This window comes from Panicum virgatum, chromosome 3N (assembly GCF_016808335.1).
Source record: "Panicum virgatum strain AP13 chromosome 3N, P.virgatum_v5, whole genome shotgun sequence".
NCBI classification, from domain to species: Eukaryota; Viridiplantae; Streptophyta; class Magnoliopsida; order Poales; family Poaceae; genus Panicum; species Panicum virgatum.
Window position 1 is genome coordinate 14,827,752 of NC_053147.1, and position 16,821 is coordinate 14,844,572.

The 16,821-nt window shown below is 44.2% G+C and overlaps 1 protein-coding gene across 2 annotated transcripts; it reads left to right on the forward strand.

The window, feature by feature from the left end:
- Window positions 1–548: 548 nt before the first annotated feature.
- LOC120664538 (pentatricopeptide repeat-containing protein DOT4, chloroplastic-like) lies at window positions 549–13,178 on the forward strand. 2 transcript variants are annotated; one of them, XR_005670953.1, is made up of 9 exons: window positions 549–1,267; window positions 1,786–1,863; window positions 6,376–7,026; window positions 8,104–8,234; window positions 10,450–10,491; window positions 11,251–11,328; window positions 11,407–11,491; window positions 12,367–12,448; window positions 13,044–13,178. XR_005670953.1 is itself a non-coding variant. In XM_039943803.1 (6 exons), the coding sequence occupies exon 3, from the start codon at window positions 3,060–3,062 to the stop codon at window positions 4,869–4,871; it is 1,812 nt and encodes a 603-aa protein (XP_039799737.1). In that variant the 5' UTR covers window positions 553–1,267; window positions 1,786–1,863; window positions 2,709–3,059; the 3' UTR covers window positions 4,872–5,343; window positions 6,376–7,026; window positions 8,104–8,234; window positions 10,450–10,495. The 2 variants fall into 2 exon arrangements, 1 of the variants encoding a protein (XP_039799737.1); XM_039943803.1 differs by lacking the exons at window positions 11,251–11,328; window positions 11,407–11,491; window positions 12,367–12,448; window positions 13,044–13,178 and adding an exon at window positions 2,709–5,343 and having other exon boundaries at window positions 553–1,267; window positions 10,450–10,495.
- The last annotated feature ends 3,643 nt before the right edge of the window (window positions 13,179–16,821 follow it).

Sequence of the window (16,821 nt, forward strand, 5' to 3'; positions counted from 1 at the left end):
TGGTTTCTGTTTTTTGGGCTGGGCTGTTTGTGGGCTATCTTGACATTACGTCCGTTAGCCGCCAATCGTATTCATCTTCTATCAGATTTTTTTCTTCCTCACATTCTAGTATTTGAGATTAGGGCAAACATCCAGTGATCCACTCTAAACCTAACTCTCTCCCCAAACTTCTCTCTCCCCGCCGCCATCACCGCCGGTCGCAGCAGCAGGAGATTTACTGGAGTTTTCTATATAATCACCCATGTGCTAAAGATGAGTATTAACATTGGATTTACTGGAGATTTCAGATCCTCCGGAGGCAAGATCGAGCCATAGGTTATAAGGGCAGTGGTCCTTACCAACTACTGCCTCTAGGTAGGGGTGGTAAAGGGCCCAATATTTTGAACTAAAAAATTTAAGGATCGGGCCCTAAAAGGGCCGGGCTCTAAACATATGTATTTTTAAACTAAAAATTTTAAAGGCCTTATTGAGCTGTGAAGAGGCCATTAGGGCCATGGCCCATTACCACCCCTATCTCTAGGGGATCTGATTATATAGAAAATTCTATCGCGTCCTTCGTTTCGTCCCGTCCCTCCATCGCGTGCGAACCGCGCCCCTCCGCTGCATCTCCCGCCGCTCGCTAAAATAGACGGTGATCATTCCTGCGAATCCTACGCCACCTTTTGCCCGTCATCCGAGTGCGACCCGCAGCCGCCGGCCGCCGTTGTGATTCTGTGGGAAGGGACGACACGCCGTTAGGCTCGACCGCCATCCGCCCCCGCCGTCCGCCTCCGCCGGCGGCAGGCGTGCGAAAGACCGGGTGTGGCGGCAATGGGAAACCGGCGTGCGGGGCGGCTCCGCGCCAGGGGTTTGGTCGCCCGCTGGGACGCTCGGCCGCGCACCCAGGCCGTACCGGCGCACGGACCCGCGGTCAGCGTCGGCGGTCCTGTTCCACGGAGGCGGGGACGTGTGCCGCGGTGCCGGTGTGGCCGCGTGGGCGCGGGCGGCTGGGCGTGCCGGAGTCTGCACGGGGACCGATGGAGGTGGAGCCGCGGGAGGCTCGGCGTCCGGCGCGACAAGGCGCGGCGCGCGGCCGTCCTGTGGCCTGCCGCTTGACGCCGGTGCTTAGTAGCGCACATCAGCACATGGTTGCATGGTGCTCGATTCATTGTCTGGCCCGTGTGGCACGCATGCAGCATGCTTTGGATTGGTGCTGTGCGCAAAGTGCTTGATTGTTTGTCTCCACCAGTGACATCTGAAGAACAGAAGAAGTGAAGATTGAGGAAGGGTATGGAACTTGAAAATACTCACCCCAATTCCATCTATGTTGTAATGAATTCGAACAACGTTGCTAATAATTTGTCTCCACCAGTGACATCTGAAGAATTAAATCTCCAATGTTTGTTAATAATTTGTAGAGTTGCGAGATGTCGAAGAGAACATTGCTCAACTTTTTTTTAAAGCAGCAGGAGTAGTACTCCTCCAGAAAGCCCCTAATTCTTTAGAGTAGTATTGGCATTGGCAGCAGGTCAAATTTGAGTGCTTCAGTTCCATGCATGGCATCATTCTTGGCAGCTATGTTGTATCTTTTTTCTAGCTAGATGAGTCAGAATGTTATGCGCAACCAAGATCAAAACCGATTCCTGTCAGTGGACTATATATTATCCCATCGCTCATCAGTCACAACGAATTCTTTTCTTCACATTTGTCATTGATTTTCAAATTTAGTTTCACTCAGTGCATCCTGATGAGGAAAGGTCGATAGCACTGATACTAAAGGTCAATATATTTACTTTTTCATGTCAGGAAAGGTCAGTCCGTCAGTGGCATCGAGAAAATCTGTGTCTTCTGCATCATGAGTGAATAGAGCTATATATCTTCCAGGTTCAGTCTTCACGTCAGCTTATTCCCATTTTCACAGATGTGTCATGGAAGTAGCATTAATTTGTTTGGCTAAACCAAGAATACATTAGCTTTTGTTGTTATTTGCACTTGTCACCTTTACTTTTCTGGTTTATTGCAGATAAGCAAAATTGTTGAATATTAGATCCAACTTTTTGTGATTTTATTATTTTTTTTCCGACATGCATTGACGAAAAGGTTTGGGGGCATCATGAGCTATTGCCATAGGTGGTCTCAGGTGCCCACGCTCCGGCGTTGATGTTACATGGGAGCTATGCATTCAAACATAATAGTCTGTGTTCGTAATGCACTTGTGCTGGAGATAGGAAGAGATCGCCCGGGCTCTAATCCATCCCTAGGTCCGCCACTGGCTGTTGCCTACATCACAGTTAGGAGGTGAATGGCTCTGTGTATTCCATCATTTGAATATATAATCCATTTTACTTACTGTGAGAACGTATGGACACATGGATTATTTTCTTCATTCACACATTGCAACAGCCATTCATAATTGATCTGTTGAAAGTAAACCATGTCCATAGGCAAGTTGCTTGGATACACTGATTCTTTTTTTTTCTTGGATATGATGTATGAAGAAAACAATATTGGAGTAATAATCTTTTGTTTCATCAATGCAAATTTACTGGATTTTGGATAAGTCATTGATTGGCAGATTAGCTTCTTTTTGCATTAAACTTTTGTTTTTCACCCATGGCAACGCACGGGCATAAATCTAGTTTATGTTAAAATTGTACAGATAAAATTTTGAAATGTTAAATTCAAAATGTTGAATAGTCAAGCTTCCTCTCTCTCGAGCGGCGGCGCAGGCAGCGGCGCTTCGCGGAGGCAGTAGCTCGGGCGTGCGGGCGGCACGCTGCGGCAGCGTAGCAGCGCGCAGGCAGCGGGTGGCGTGCTGCGGCGGCACATCGCGCAGGCGGGCAGCAGCAGACAGCGGCGGGCGGTGGCTGCGCGTTGCAGGCAACAGCAGGCCGCGGCGGGCAGCAACAGCACGCTGCAGGCAGCAGCAGGCGGCGGCTGGCAACGACAGCGAGCTGCAGGCAGCAGCAGGTGGCCATCACCTAAACTCCAGTAAACAGCAGCAGCAGCAGGTGCTCCAGTAAATCTCGCGCGCATGGGTGCGCGCTAACTACTATTCCGCATTTCGTCGAACACTTTCTATGCTGGCCGCTCTGCTCCGCAACCCACCACTCTACTCGGGCACCGCCCGATGGAACGCCGCCATCCGGCGACGCCTCGAGTCCGGCCACCCCACGGAGGCCGTATCCGCCTTCTCCGCCATGCTCCAGACCGGCTCCCGCCCGGACGCCTTCACGCTCCCGCTCCTCAACCGAGCTGCGGCGTCCCTCCCCGGCTTCGTCGGCACCGCCCACTGCTTCGGCATCCGGGCCGGCTTCGGCAGGAACGTGTACTTCTGCAACACGCTGCTGGAGGCCTACATACGGCACGGCCTGGTGGCGCCCGCGCGCCAGGTGTTCGACGAAATGCGTGCGCGGGATGTGGTTTCTTGGACTACGCTGGTGTCCGCATATGCTGGTGCCTGGGACCTGCTGGAGGTATCCCAGCTGGTAACGGCTATGAGGACGAACGGCGACTGCGAGCCCAGTGCAGTGACGCTTTCTGTAGTCCTCCGGGCATGCACGGCCATGAGGGATGCTACCGGCGGTAGGCAGGTGCACTGCTACGCACTGAAAAGTGGGTGGGCAGGTGATTTCCTAGTTCTCAACTCGATGTTGACACACTTGAGCCGGACAGCCAGCTTGGAGGATGCAGCTATGTTGTTTGAGCAGTCTCCGAGAAGAGATCTGGTTTCGTGGAACATTATAATCTCAGAGTATTCTTCAGAGGGGAACATTTCTAAAGTCACTGATATGTATGAAAGGATGAGGGCAGAGGAAGTGTGTCCAAGCTGTGAGACCTTAACTTCCACTGTTGCTGCATTTGCCAAGCACAGGTTTCTTTCGCAAGGCAAGAAGCTGCATTCCTTTGCAGTTAGAAGTGGCCTCATGGACACAGTCTTGGTAGCATCATTTGTGGATTTCTACGCTAAATGTGGTGAATTGATGTCATCAGTTCAGTTGTTTGAGCAATTCAAGGGGGGAAGCAGCTGCCTATGGTCAGCCATGCTCTGGGCCTTTATCCACCATGGAATGTTCCTAGACGCAATCCATCTGTTTGAGAGAATGATGGACTCTTTCTGCTTTCCCAGTGCTGACGTGCTCCGAGGACTCGTAATCTGTTACACTGAAATTGGTGCTTTCAAGTTTGGTAAAGCAGCTCATGGATATATCATAAGAAACAACTATTCTGCAGAGTCTAAGAGTTGTGCCTTGGAGACATCAATTGTTAGACTCTATGCTAAATGTGGGTTCATTCTTCTGGCAAAAAGATGCTTTACAAAAATCCTTCATAAAGATATAGTCACATGGAGTTCAATGATTGAAGCATTCACAATCCATGGTCTAGGTAAGGAAGCTCTGACATTGTTTAATCAGATGCTAGAAGAAGGAATAGAGCCAAATGGAGTGACCTTCCTTAGCTTGCTGTCAGCATGTAGTCATTCAGGTCTTGTAAGTGAAGCTCGGGAGTTGTTTGATTGCATGACAAAAACATTCAGACTTGCACCCGATCTAGGACACTATACCTGTATGGTAGATGTTCTTGGCCGCTCAGGTAATCTAGAGGAGGCTCTGCAAGTGATCATTGACATGAATGTTAAGCCGGATGGCAGAATATGGGGTGCTCTCCTTGCTTCATGCAGAATGCACTCAAACTCTAAGCTTGCATCTTTTGCAGCACAGAAACTTGTGGAGTTGGAACCTAATAATGTTGGCTACCATGTGGTGTTCAGTAATGTCCATGCTGGAGGTGGTAGATGGGCAGAAGTGGAGGACATCAGAAGCTCCATGATAGGAATGAACATGGAGAAATCTCCTGCTTGGAGCTGTATTTCTCACATTGGTGTCCCTTGATATGTGTTTTTCAACACTGCATCAATTATTTTTCTCTTGAAAAAATCATGGCATTTTGGCCAAAGGAGGACTAAACATCCTCTGTTCGGCTAGCTTGTCAGCCAACCAGCGAGTAGTGATTTTCTCTCACACCAAATCAGCACCAGCCACTAGTGAAGCCTTATTTGGTGTGAGAGAAAAACACAGCTGGCTGGTTGGTGGTGATTTGGTGTGAGAGAAAAGCACCGCTAGCTTGTTGGCTGATAAGCCAGCCGAATAGAGGATGTTTGGTCCTTTGGCCAAAATGTCAGTGGCATGGAACGTACAGGCTTTAACGTAGTAGCAGCTTGTTGATGTCTTAAAATCTTGGATTAAGGAATACTTATGATGTATTTCAAGGTGATAGATTTTATCATCAGAAGGGATTAAATGTCCATATCTTATCAAGAGATTAAGGTGTCTTGACATTCTGCTGTACACTTATTTAGGACTGGTAAGCTTTCTGTTCATCTTTTTGTAATGTCCAGTGCAAACTACTTCACTTCTGCGGCCATAGTTATAAAAGGGATACTTTTGTGTCAATTCATCTGTTTGGAAGGGCAGGATTAGCAAGATACAAGTAGATGTTTCCATTCTATAAAAAAGAAGTAAACTCTCAACATTGCAGTGCAACGTTTTATTAATAAATGTTTCTCTAACTTCTAAGATTTATTGTTTGGTCAATATGAACTTGATAATAATTACTACGTGTTACAACTAGCTTTAGAGTTTCTGTGTGCAATCATTTGTGGCATCAACCTGCATTTCATGTAAACTCAAATGGCCTTGATTAGTGGCCATTGAACCTGCCAGCGTCATACTTTGCAATCATTTAGTTGCATGAGAAAAAGAATAATGCCATTTGCAAAAGGCTTGCCGCTTCAAGTCATCAAGAAGGAGTGAAGTATGAGACATCTTAATGCATCCATAATAATACAATTCATTAAATATCCTATCACACTTGGATAGATCAAAGTAAACTTTTGTTCCTGCTGAATTTTGTAAATCGGTTTAAGAGTATAAGTGTATGATTTATCTTTAGATGGCCACACAAATGCAACACCATAGACCTCTTTTTTTTTCAGATTGAGGCATGCCCATTTCCATTCAAACAAGGGAAAATTGGATACCTGCTAAACGAAATCCGCCCTCATCACTCATCAGCGACTTTAAAGTTTAACCATCGTAGTTAATTGGGTACCTGCTAAGTAATTGCGCCTGATCGCTCACTTCTATTATGAAACCCATCCGTGGATCGATGAAGTTAGACATTACACCAGTTGGTTGTACAGCTGTACTTCTCTGTTTTGGTAGCTCTTCCTGATAATGCACATATCCAAGAAGAGAATTTTTTCCCAACCTTCTTATCACGAGATTATACCTTCACTATTTGCTCTCTTGGTAGGAGGACAGATATCTCTACAGTATCCTAACCTTTGATCCTTTCTCGTGCTTTACTGAAGTGGTGTTGATGGTGAACATGCAGGATGTCGGTGCCGGCATATGAAGTAATGTTTGGAAAGCTCTCACTGCAAAACCTGTTCGAGGACTATTTCGATCAAGCTGGGAATATGACCTCGAGGATCATGCTGAAGGCCCTGGAAGACCCTCATGTTGATCTGATTGCTACAGTATCCTTACTGTTGTTTGTGTTTCTGTCACTTCAGCTTTTCTCAATTGCACGGTTCTTGTCAACATTTGATGCACTTAGTATTTGTTTCTTATTGTTGATGTTTGTGTTACTAACATCACATGTCCCTTTTCATGGGCTGTTGTTTCGGTAATCATCATTTCATTTTTTTTTACTTGTCATTAGCATGGATGGTTAGATAGTTAGAACATCTAGTCTTACTTGTCATTAGCATGGATGGTTCAGAGAATTTATCGCTTGGGGCATCTTTTGTGCCATTTCCTTGTATGCATCTATTTGCAATTATCATATGGTTTATCCAATTGTGATTAAAGATGGCATTCGCCACGTATGTACCCTCTGTAATTCCAAGCTAACTTAATGGCATTGCATACCCTAATTCATATGCTGATAATACTTCTGCAGTATCTGGTGAGGTACCATATGGAGCATGGTTGGTTGGGAGAAAAGGGAATTTAAGTGCAGGAGTTCAATACAAACCACTTAGTGAGTGTTAACTTATTGTCACAATAGTTGTGTTCTCACTTCTCTTATAATTTGAGGTTGTTAGATGCAGAATACCTGAGTTCCTTTTTATTTAAAAAGATATATGCATTAGGGCTGGTAACTTATATTCTTATCCCTCATGCTGCACAATTCTTCTGAGTTCCTTGTATAGTAGGGAGAGGGACCTTTTTGTTAACTGCAGCTGTAAGATGCTGAAGCTTAAGTTGAGTAATAAAAAACTGAGTATAGCGAACTGGCTATGACTTACTTTTATTCCTAATGCTGTAGGATTATTTTAAATTCGGTATTAATGATGGAACATCTGTAACATAACCAAAAAGTTCCTCAAGAAATGGATGTGGAGTCATCAGACCTAAAACTCTGAAGCTTATGTAGATAATAGAAGATTGAACACTTGCAGTGAATATTCTTAGTTTCCCCAGCTGTATTGGTTGATTTAGGGGTTGAATAGATGGTTCATCATTTGAATATTAAACCCAGTTAGAGCAGGGATGTTGAGGATTTGTACTACTTCATATTAGTATTGGGTTCTGATTGAAATAGAGCAGTAAATATTCGGCACTAGTTGGCCATCTTGAAAGCTTTTTCATATTTTCTTGTATTTAGGTTTTGAAGTTTTCCTGTGTAGCTGGCTGGGGCTTCCCATAAAACTTCATTTTGATGCTTTGCATATGCATAAACGATGGACCAGTTTATCATTACTGACATACTGTGCCATGGAATATCCACCTAATACTAGTATTTTGCTGTTATAGCTCCACAAAAGCAGATCTCAATGGTTACAGCATTAAAAATTAAACAAATTAAGTGCTTTAGAAAGGCCACAGCAATAACTGAAGAGTGAGAATGCTTATCAATTCTGAATATATTTCTATCTCTATTTGACTCCCAAGCTATTTTCTCGAAATATCATCTTTGCAGTTACTTGCACCTAGATATTTGCTTTTCCTGGCACTAGTCTGCCTTCTCCTGTGGTTTTTTATTAATTAAGAAATTCTTTTGGGTGTCTACTTTAGCTACTAGCTCTAATGCTCCATTCTGACTATTCTGTAACAGGTGGAAACAAAAATCCTATGCCATTCACAGATCCGGAGAACTGGAATTGTGTAATCAGTTATAGTGTCGGGTCAACTAGCCCACTCAGCCCTTTATCCACTTTTACCCTAGAGCTTGCTAGAAGTACACAGGTTTGCTCTATTTGTACTTTTCATTTTTCAATTAACAAGCTTCACCAGTTTACAACTCCATCTGTTTTAAAATATATGATATTGAGGACAAGCTAATTAGTTCGAACTTATTATCTTGTCCTAAACGTCACATATTCAAAAATTGAGGGAGTAGCTTGCAATTGCTAAAAACTTTTGACAAGCTATACACAAATTACAGCCTCAAATGAAATGACTGATATCTGGCGTATTGAATTAGGATATGAATTATAATAACTCTATACTACTAGTCTCATCAAACCATGTCATGAAACTACAACTCTGATGGTTATGTTTTCCTTTTTTTTTGGGAAGAGAACAATAGACAAATATAATTAAAGAAGCCATCTCTTATAGTCAAAGCATCAAGAAGCACAACATTTGCAAAAATTAATTAGTCGCTGATGGTGTTGGATAAAGAAAATTTTATATTCGACTTGTTATGTAGATGGATATTTTGGGGTAACTAGGCCTTATGCTTTGCCAAGAGCTTGAGAGATTGAGGGGGACTAGAATTGTTTCTTCATTGTTCATTGCTTTTCTTAAAAGAGATACAATCCTATCCTGGGCTGACTTGACCCTTAAGAAACCCTGACTTAACTCTTAAGAAACCAATCCCTAAATTTAAGGAAATAACAAACCAATCTAATCTAATCTTTCCTAATATCTGAGCTCTGTTACTGTTCACGGCATGAACAGTACTTCCTACCCATGACATCTCCTCCCTCCTTCGAAGACAGCTCGCCCTCGAGCTGTGGTGGTCAGGTGGAGGCCATGGCTCCAGTCCTTCATAGCCCCACGGCAGATGTACGCGGGTGTTGGAAGGATAGCCATCTAGAAGCTGCTTCTCTGCTCCCAAAATGCTTCCGCGGGAAGGAACTGCAGGGCCCGACGGCGTATGAACAACGTTGGCTCCACCATGAATGTAGTCCCCATGCAGAACGGCAGTAATCACTGCTGTGTGGTTGAGCGCCGGATGATCCAGCAATGTATCTGGTAGCTTCTCCTTGCGTAGAAGCTGCAGTTGCTGGCGTCCCTCGACGGTAGTCGATGCCGGGCTCGAAGTAATCGGAGAAGGGCCTGAGGTAGTCGGAGGAGGTGGCGTTGGGAGCGCCAAGCACTGGGGCGATAGTAGGATGCCGCGGTGCTGGAATTTATGGGGCGTCGATGAAGGCGCCGCTGTGGTCGATGCTGGGCCTGGCGGTGCTGTCGGGGGCGGGGCTGGCAACCCTAGGCGCTGCGGCGATGGAAGGATGCCCTGGTGTTGATGGCGAGAGGGCGGGGGTGCTGGTGCTGGGGGAGGGCCGGAGCGAAGATGCAGCAGCTCGGTGAAGCGGCGCCATGGTGGCGTGCCCTCGTCGCGCTGGACCCGGATGTACCATAGATGGGCGCCGGCTTCAAAGTTGGAGGAGGCCATCCAGACCTTCTCCTCTTCCATGATGCGCTGCTGAAGGAAGTAGGACTCGCAGCGGTTAATGAACGCTAGCGGATCTGATTTGCCATCATACTTGGGGAAGTCCATCTGCTGGAATCGAGGCGGCCGATCCTGATGGTGCTCGCCGGAGCCGAACCGTGGACCGGACGAGGAAGACGACGGCGGCTGCTGCGCCTTGTGCAGGCGTTGGATCGCCAGGGAGTTGGCCTCAACCGAGGCTTGCAGGGACTTGAGGGAGGCGGCCAGCGTCTCCAGCGTGGTTTGCAGGGTGTTGCTGTTGTCACCCATGGCGGCAGGGTGGCGTGGTGCGGGCGGCGTGGACGCAGAGCGTTGCGGCGGCGGCGGCGAGGGTGGGCGGAGCAGTGAGGAAGGCCTGGATCGTGATACCAGATGTTATGTAGATGAATATTTTGGGGTAACTAGGCCTTATGCTTTGCCAAGAGCTTGAGAGATTGAGGGGGACTAGAATTGTTTCTTCATTGTTCATTGCTTTTCTTAAAAGAGATACAATCCCATCCTTATATAGATGGGCTGGCTTGACCCTTAAGAAAACTTGACTTAACTCTTAAGAAACCAATCCCTAAATTTAAGGAAATAACAAACCAATCTAATCTAATCTTTCCTAATATCTGAGCTCTGTTACTGTTCACGGCATGAACAGTACTTCCTACCCATGACACGCCTAGTGTTTCCTTCCTTAAGTATTTTATATCCAACAAATTAATCTCATTCGAAATAACATTTTATTTGCCTTGAGTGCAGCTGACGACATCTTTCTATCAACACATGATTGTTCAAAGAGGGGTAAGGGTCCTCTCTCATTTTTTCTTCGCATAGAGTTCTATTTTTTATGTATGAAAAATAGAAATATCTTCGATGTATGAATGAAAAACTAACTAAATGTCAAGTCTTTGATTCATGAGAATTAGATTTGTTATATGAATATAAAATCATCACTGTGTAACACATCATTACCATGAGTTCAAACAATCACTGTTATCAAGATTATGCAGAGCCACACATCTTTCAGAAAAAGCTATAAATTCATACAAAACGCAGTCGTTCCTGGTGATTGCCTGGTAACCTGTTGTTGCCAACAGCCCAGCATCAATATTTGCGTAGCTTGGACAGCAGGCACAAGTAGGAAGTAGGAACACTCGTCCACTAATGAACAAGCAAGTTTAGCTTGAAGATATCAGATATATCAGCTGAAATATAAATTTTGAACTCCATTTCTCAACTGAAACAGATGGCATCGTGATTCCTTGTTGGCATTGCATTGAAAATTGCACTGTTGAAAAAAATATCTGTGCCATTAAGATATTCCTTATGGCCCATCAAACTCATTATTAGATGGGATCTAATAAACTCGTTATTAGAGGGATTATTTTTTAGGTCTATTATAACTCATTATTAGAGGGTATATTTGCTTCTTTGTTTTTCCTGGTTGTGTGCAGAGGTGGATACTTTTTTTTAATATGAACCCATTTGCAATAGACTCATGCCATCCGAGTTTTGAAATTCGAAAAAATTTTAACCGTATGCACTGCTTATGTACACCAGGTAAAAAAATCCTTCAGAAGATAAGAAGGTTGTCGAAATTACAAACTACATTGATTTTGGACTTGAGTTTACTGGAAGGTAAGCCTCAAGTAAAGGAATGTTACTCTGGCGTACACGAATAGTACAACTTATTAACTCCATTTTCATACTTTTCAGGATTGATAAAGAACCAGCTGAGAATGGCAATTCCTTGTTTCAGTTAGCTGCAAGTTGGCAAGCTAATAAGAACTTCCTATTGAAGGTTCAGTCAATCCATCCATTTAGCCCTTCATGCCTACTCTATTAAGAGGACATGCAATGCAATCCCACCTCACACTGCACGTGCATGCCTCACCTTATAAATTTATAAGATCTCTAAAGAATCGATAACATTTTATTTTGCAATATTCTAGAATCGAACTCAGCCTATATACAACTAGGCGTATAGCCCGCGCATTTGCGCGGCTAGTATTGAAAATTCAATAAATTGCATGTCGTTGTATCCTTACTTAAAAATTATACTATTTTTTTTACCATACATCACCCTGTTCATTAGCGTAAATTATGTCTTATTGTTGGTTAAAACAATTCAAATATGATCTATCTATAACAACAATTTGATTTGTTGAGCTTTAATAATATTATGCATATAATTATTTTTATTTTCGTTTTATTTTGATTGATTGTTGTTAGCTTTAGTTTTTATTAATACTATATGTTTGTAACTGATACATAGCTAAATGATATTTTATATTTATTTTTTCATAATGGCATTGGTGGGTGATTTTTAATTAGGCACAGGGGTATTTTAGGCTAATTTTATCATAATGGCAGTGGTGGGTAATTTTTATTTTTCTATTTTTCTCCTATTAACGTGGGAATTTATAGGCCTTGAGAGCGAACATGGAGGCTCCGTTTGTTGACCAAATAATAAGATAATAGATTGTCTTTTTTTCTATATTGAACTCCGTAGACCAGCTTTACATTTTGCCACCCAGTATGCCAACCCTTCACTCTTTTTTGGAGTTTCAGAAGCCATTATAGGTGAAAAACAGGCAGGAATGTATTTTGCACAATCTGATCTTCAGATTGGCATATTACTTCTTTGTTGTAATGTTCATTGCACTTTATTTACAGGGAAAGTTTGGTCCTTCCAAGTCTTCCGTAGTTCTGGCACTCAAATCGTGGTGGAGACCATCCTTTACATTTAGTGTCACAGGTATGTATGCAAGCTGTGCAAGACTTTGCACTCTTGAGAAAGATCCATATACACCCAGATCCATGAATACTGCTTCAGCAAATGGTTCTCTTTAGTTTCTTTGATCAGGTTTACTTGATTTGGCAGCAATAGTATCTTCCTACTTTTTACTGTTTATTATTTTGCATGAGAACTTGAAGTTCCATTCATATGTTCTTACTCGTCCATACAAAATTTTAATCTAAGCACGAAGCTTCATATATTGTGTTCCAGTTACCTAATTGGCAGTTGCTTAAGATTTTACTCCTGTTTTGAAATTGTATTTTGGATAAGTGAACTAAAAAAACAGATAGAACATAAAGTAATTCTAACTGTGGGGTGGCTGCAGATATGAATTGTTCACCTAACAGAACCCTCATTCTTTGGCCACATTGACATAGTCCTTTTCTGTTTGCAGCTGTGAATGATCATTCCAAGGGAACAACATCATTTGGATTTGGCATTCGAACAGAGGATCTCAGACAACCCAGGTTCAGTATTTATCTTTTGAAGTTGGATTATGTTTGTTTTATTAGCAATGTTGTCTACTGATAACATTAATGTCAATGAAATGCAGTTACCAAAGAGCTGATCTAAACTATATCATGTTGACCCCAAACATGGAACACTCAGCACAGGGAGTTGGGGAGCGACCCGTGTTCCAGGCACATTCTGATTCAGGCAGCTATGATCATTTACCCACAGATCTGAGGCCTATCGACAGAATAATGTAATTGTGTGTTGCGTTGGGGCATTTAGTAGCCAGAGTAGTTTTTCTGCGAGTTGCTAGAGATGCAAAGCCCTGTAAATTATAGCGCCCTTTGATTTGTTCTAGGGAGAATTCGACAAGAATATATTTAATAGTGAAATTTTGCTGTGAAATGGTATTGAATGGGTTCCACTGGAAACAGTTCAGCTCCATGCAACAAAGACAATGAATCTCTTGCTGTACAGCTTGTTGATTTCCCTTTTTTGCAATACGCCTGAGAGCTAAGGCCAAAGTGGCCATACAAAACCCCACACCCGCACCCAAATTTAGCTAACAAGCGCGCCTGTGTAACAGAAAAAAGCCACCTCGACACCTACACAGCAGGTCTAACAGCGTCCAAGATGCTTAGCCCCTGCCAACTGCCGGAGCTCAGCTTCTTCCAGCGCAAGGGTGATAGCTTGGGAAATTCTAGGAGGAACTCCGTTGAACACAACATCATTCCTCGTCCTCCAAATCGTCCAGGTTCCTAAAATCAGTACTTTGCTGCCACCATTCAAAATGCCCTCGCTTAGCTTGTTGATTTCCTCATATTGCTTAGCCTGTTATTTAATGCAACATGCAGCTTCTAAGTTCTTGTGAGAACCGCCCAATTTGATACTATTTTAAACGAACCGCCGGTCATTATCATCCAGATGAGAGTTAACACGTGCTTGCCGGAGAGCGTGCCACGTGTTATCCCACATCTAGAGACACGAATAACCGACACGTCATTCATCCAAAATAATATCAAATCCGGTAGTCCCGGTATGTGCTCCAACATACGCCCAGAATCAGCATATGCACATACCGTTTACAATCGAATACATCGGCAATAATCCACAAAGGGTAGTTTTACAAAAACAGAGTTCGAAACTTAATATTACAAGTTCAATATAGGTGGGTTTCAAGCTTCACTTACAAGCCTTGGGCTCACGAAAGTCATATTAAATAGAAACATAAAGTTTATTGTATTTACATGCTCTCACGGAGCTCGACTACGATAAAGACTTACTAAAGTAATGATGCCTTGCTCAAAGACATCATTACAGCCACCACGACCTACTCTTCCCCCGCGTTTGGATCAGCGGGGTAGAAGTGGCCGAACACCACTTCGGGCTCACCTGCAACTAGGTTTAGAAAGCAACCTGAGTACAAAAGGTACTCGCAAGACTTACGCGATTACATATACAAGGATCATGCAATGGCTCAAGTAAAAGCTTTAAGGTTAAGTAATTATTGCAGAAGCATTAGCTCTATACACTATCACCCATCAGAATTAATTAATATTGCCCAAACTCCCAAACAATTTTAGTTGATTAAGAGAGTAATATAATCTATAACTGATCATAGCTGTAACATGAACCATTCCCATCATAATCGAAATTCTACGAGGAGTTCATGGGATAAGGAGCTTGCTCATAACCAAGAGCGCGGCAATTCGAATTGATTAAAACCTTGCAAGGGTGTACTACTTTACCCACACGACGCGAGGAACGTGCGACTCACCCAACAGATCACGCCGGGCAAAGGGGTACTCACGTCAACCGTTCCCAACAAGGCTCGATCATTGAACCTCACACCTAGCTTACGAGTAGAGACTTAGTTCCACCAGGGACATCTCTAAACTTTCCTACACATAGGTCCACTTGGGGACACCACCAGGGACATCTCTAAACTTTCCTACACATAGGTCCACCTGGGGACACACTAAGCCTCTCTGCATAGCCTGTAGCCACGTATCTAGGACTGCACATCAATGATCAAGTCAAAGAAGGTAATTGGCTTATCCGTACCATTATATTGGATATGTGGTAGCACGGAAAGGTGCTCAAAACCGACGTCATCCACGAATGGTCCTTAAACTATTCAAGCGGACTATGCCCATGTGACTCCATTCTCTAGGCCCTACCATTCCGCTCGAATCTCGATATTACCAAACTCTTAACAACCCAACCGAACCAGTACAATCAAGAGTAAATGGTAAATGTGATCCTCCAAACCATTCCTATCTAGCGAGCAATGTAAGTATTCTAAGCAGGGCTAAGCATCTAGTCAAGTTAAGTAATTAACTAACTAACTAGTGCCAAGAACAAGGGTAACAAATCAAGGAAGGACTATGCATCAAGATAGGTACAACAATGCAATACATACATAATATATATAACCCAACATTACCCAGGTGAGATAACTAAGCTAGTCAAATTAGATAGGTGCAAGGAATTATGCTTAGCTGCTTGCCTTGGTTAACTTCGGGCTCGACCACGAACGGGATTCCGGGTTCAGGCTCCACGGACTCGGTGGGCTCCACGGGTTCGACCTCCGACGGTTCGGTCACTATAATGCATGAATGCGATGCAAGAATTAAGAAATGAACTAAACAATAAGCATAAATCATGAAATAATTTGAGCATGCCGAGAACATTGCAAGAAACTAATGAAAATTACATTTGTAGTAAAAGGATTTTCCTATAATTAATCATAAATATATTAGTTTTCAGCCACTCTAAACAAGGTAAAACAGAAAAGGAATGAAAACTAAACTAAACAAAACCAAAAAATTATCTTAGATACTAGGCATGAAAAAAAGCTAAAAAAACTAGTTTTACTATTTTCTCACTTTCCAGCAAAAAGTTCTATATTAAACCATTTTCAGATAAAGCATAAGAAAACAAGCTAAAACTTTGATAAACATCAAGGAAGCATGTGAACAAGTTGTACCACTGAAAATTACACCTCACAAGGAGTCTAACAAAATTTAGTTTGAAATTTTTAGAGCAATACTCAAATAACTAAGCATTAAACTCACTTTTGCAAAATAAAATTATAGATAAATCTATAGCAAAGTAACATGCAAAAAAATATTTTTTCTTGAATAGATCTGAGCTAGAGGAATCCAACAAAACAAGTTTCATAATTTTTGGAGTTATACACGAATTTCTATGCATTTTGCAAGATTGCTGCTCCAATACAAAACCCTAAAACGCTAGGTGCACCCGAATCCGGCCACACCCGCCAGCCAGAGGCCGACAGGTGGGTCCCACGGGCAGGCGCCCCCCGGCCAAGTCAAGGCACGGTGCGGCCCGCGAGCGCGCGGCGCGACGCGGCGGCGCCGGCGAACGGCGGCACGGCGGAGGCAGGGCTGGAGCGGCCAGGGGAGGCACACACGGGGAGAAGGAGGTGGCGGCGAGCCTCACCGGCGGGTTGGACGGCGGGGAACAGCGGCGGACGGGCGGCGCGACGCGCAGGGGCGGCGGCGGACCGAGGCAAGCGGCGGCGGCCCTGCACGGTGAGGCCCAAGGCCGGGTGAGCGCCGGAATCGGAAGGGGAGGGCGAGAAGGAACTCCCCGTACGAGGGATGGAGCCACGGCTCACCAGAGCGGGCGAATCGCGGCGGCGAGCGGCAGCGGCACGGCTTGGGGGCGGCGGTAATGGAGATAGGGAGAAGAGCTAGGGTTTGAGGGGGGAGGGGCGTGGAGGATAAGGCCGCGTCGTCGTCGTGGAGGATAAGGCGAGCGGAGGACGCGCGCGGCACGGAAGCCGGGGATGGCCGGCGCGTGGCAACGCGTGCGTCCGCGGCGAGGCAGAACAGAGGAGGAGAGGAAAGAAG

What these genes read in the sequence shown, in the direction of transcription:
- LOC120664538 (XM_039943803.1), top strand. Translation starts at nt 3,060, where the DNA reads ATGCTGGCCGCTCTGCTCCGCAACCCACCACTCTACTCGGGCACCGCC.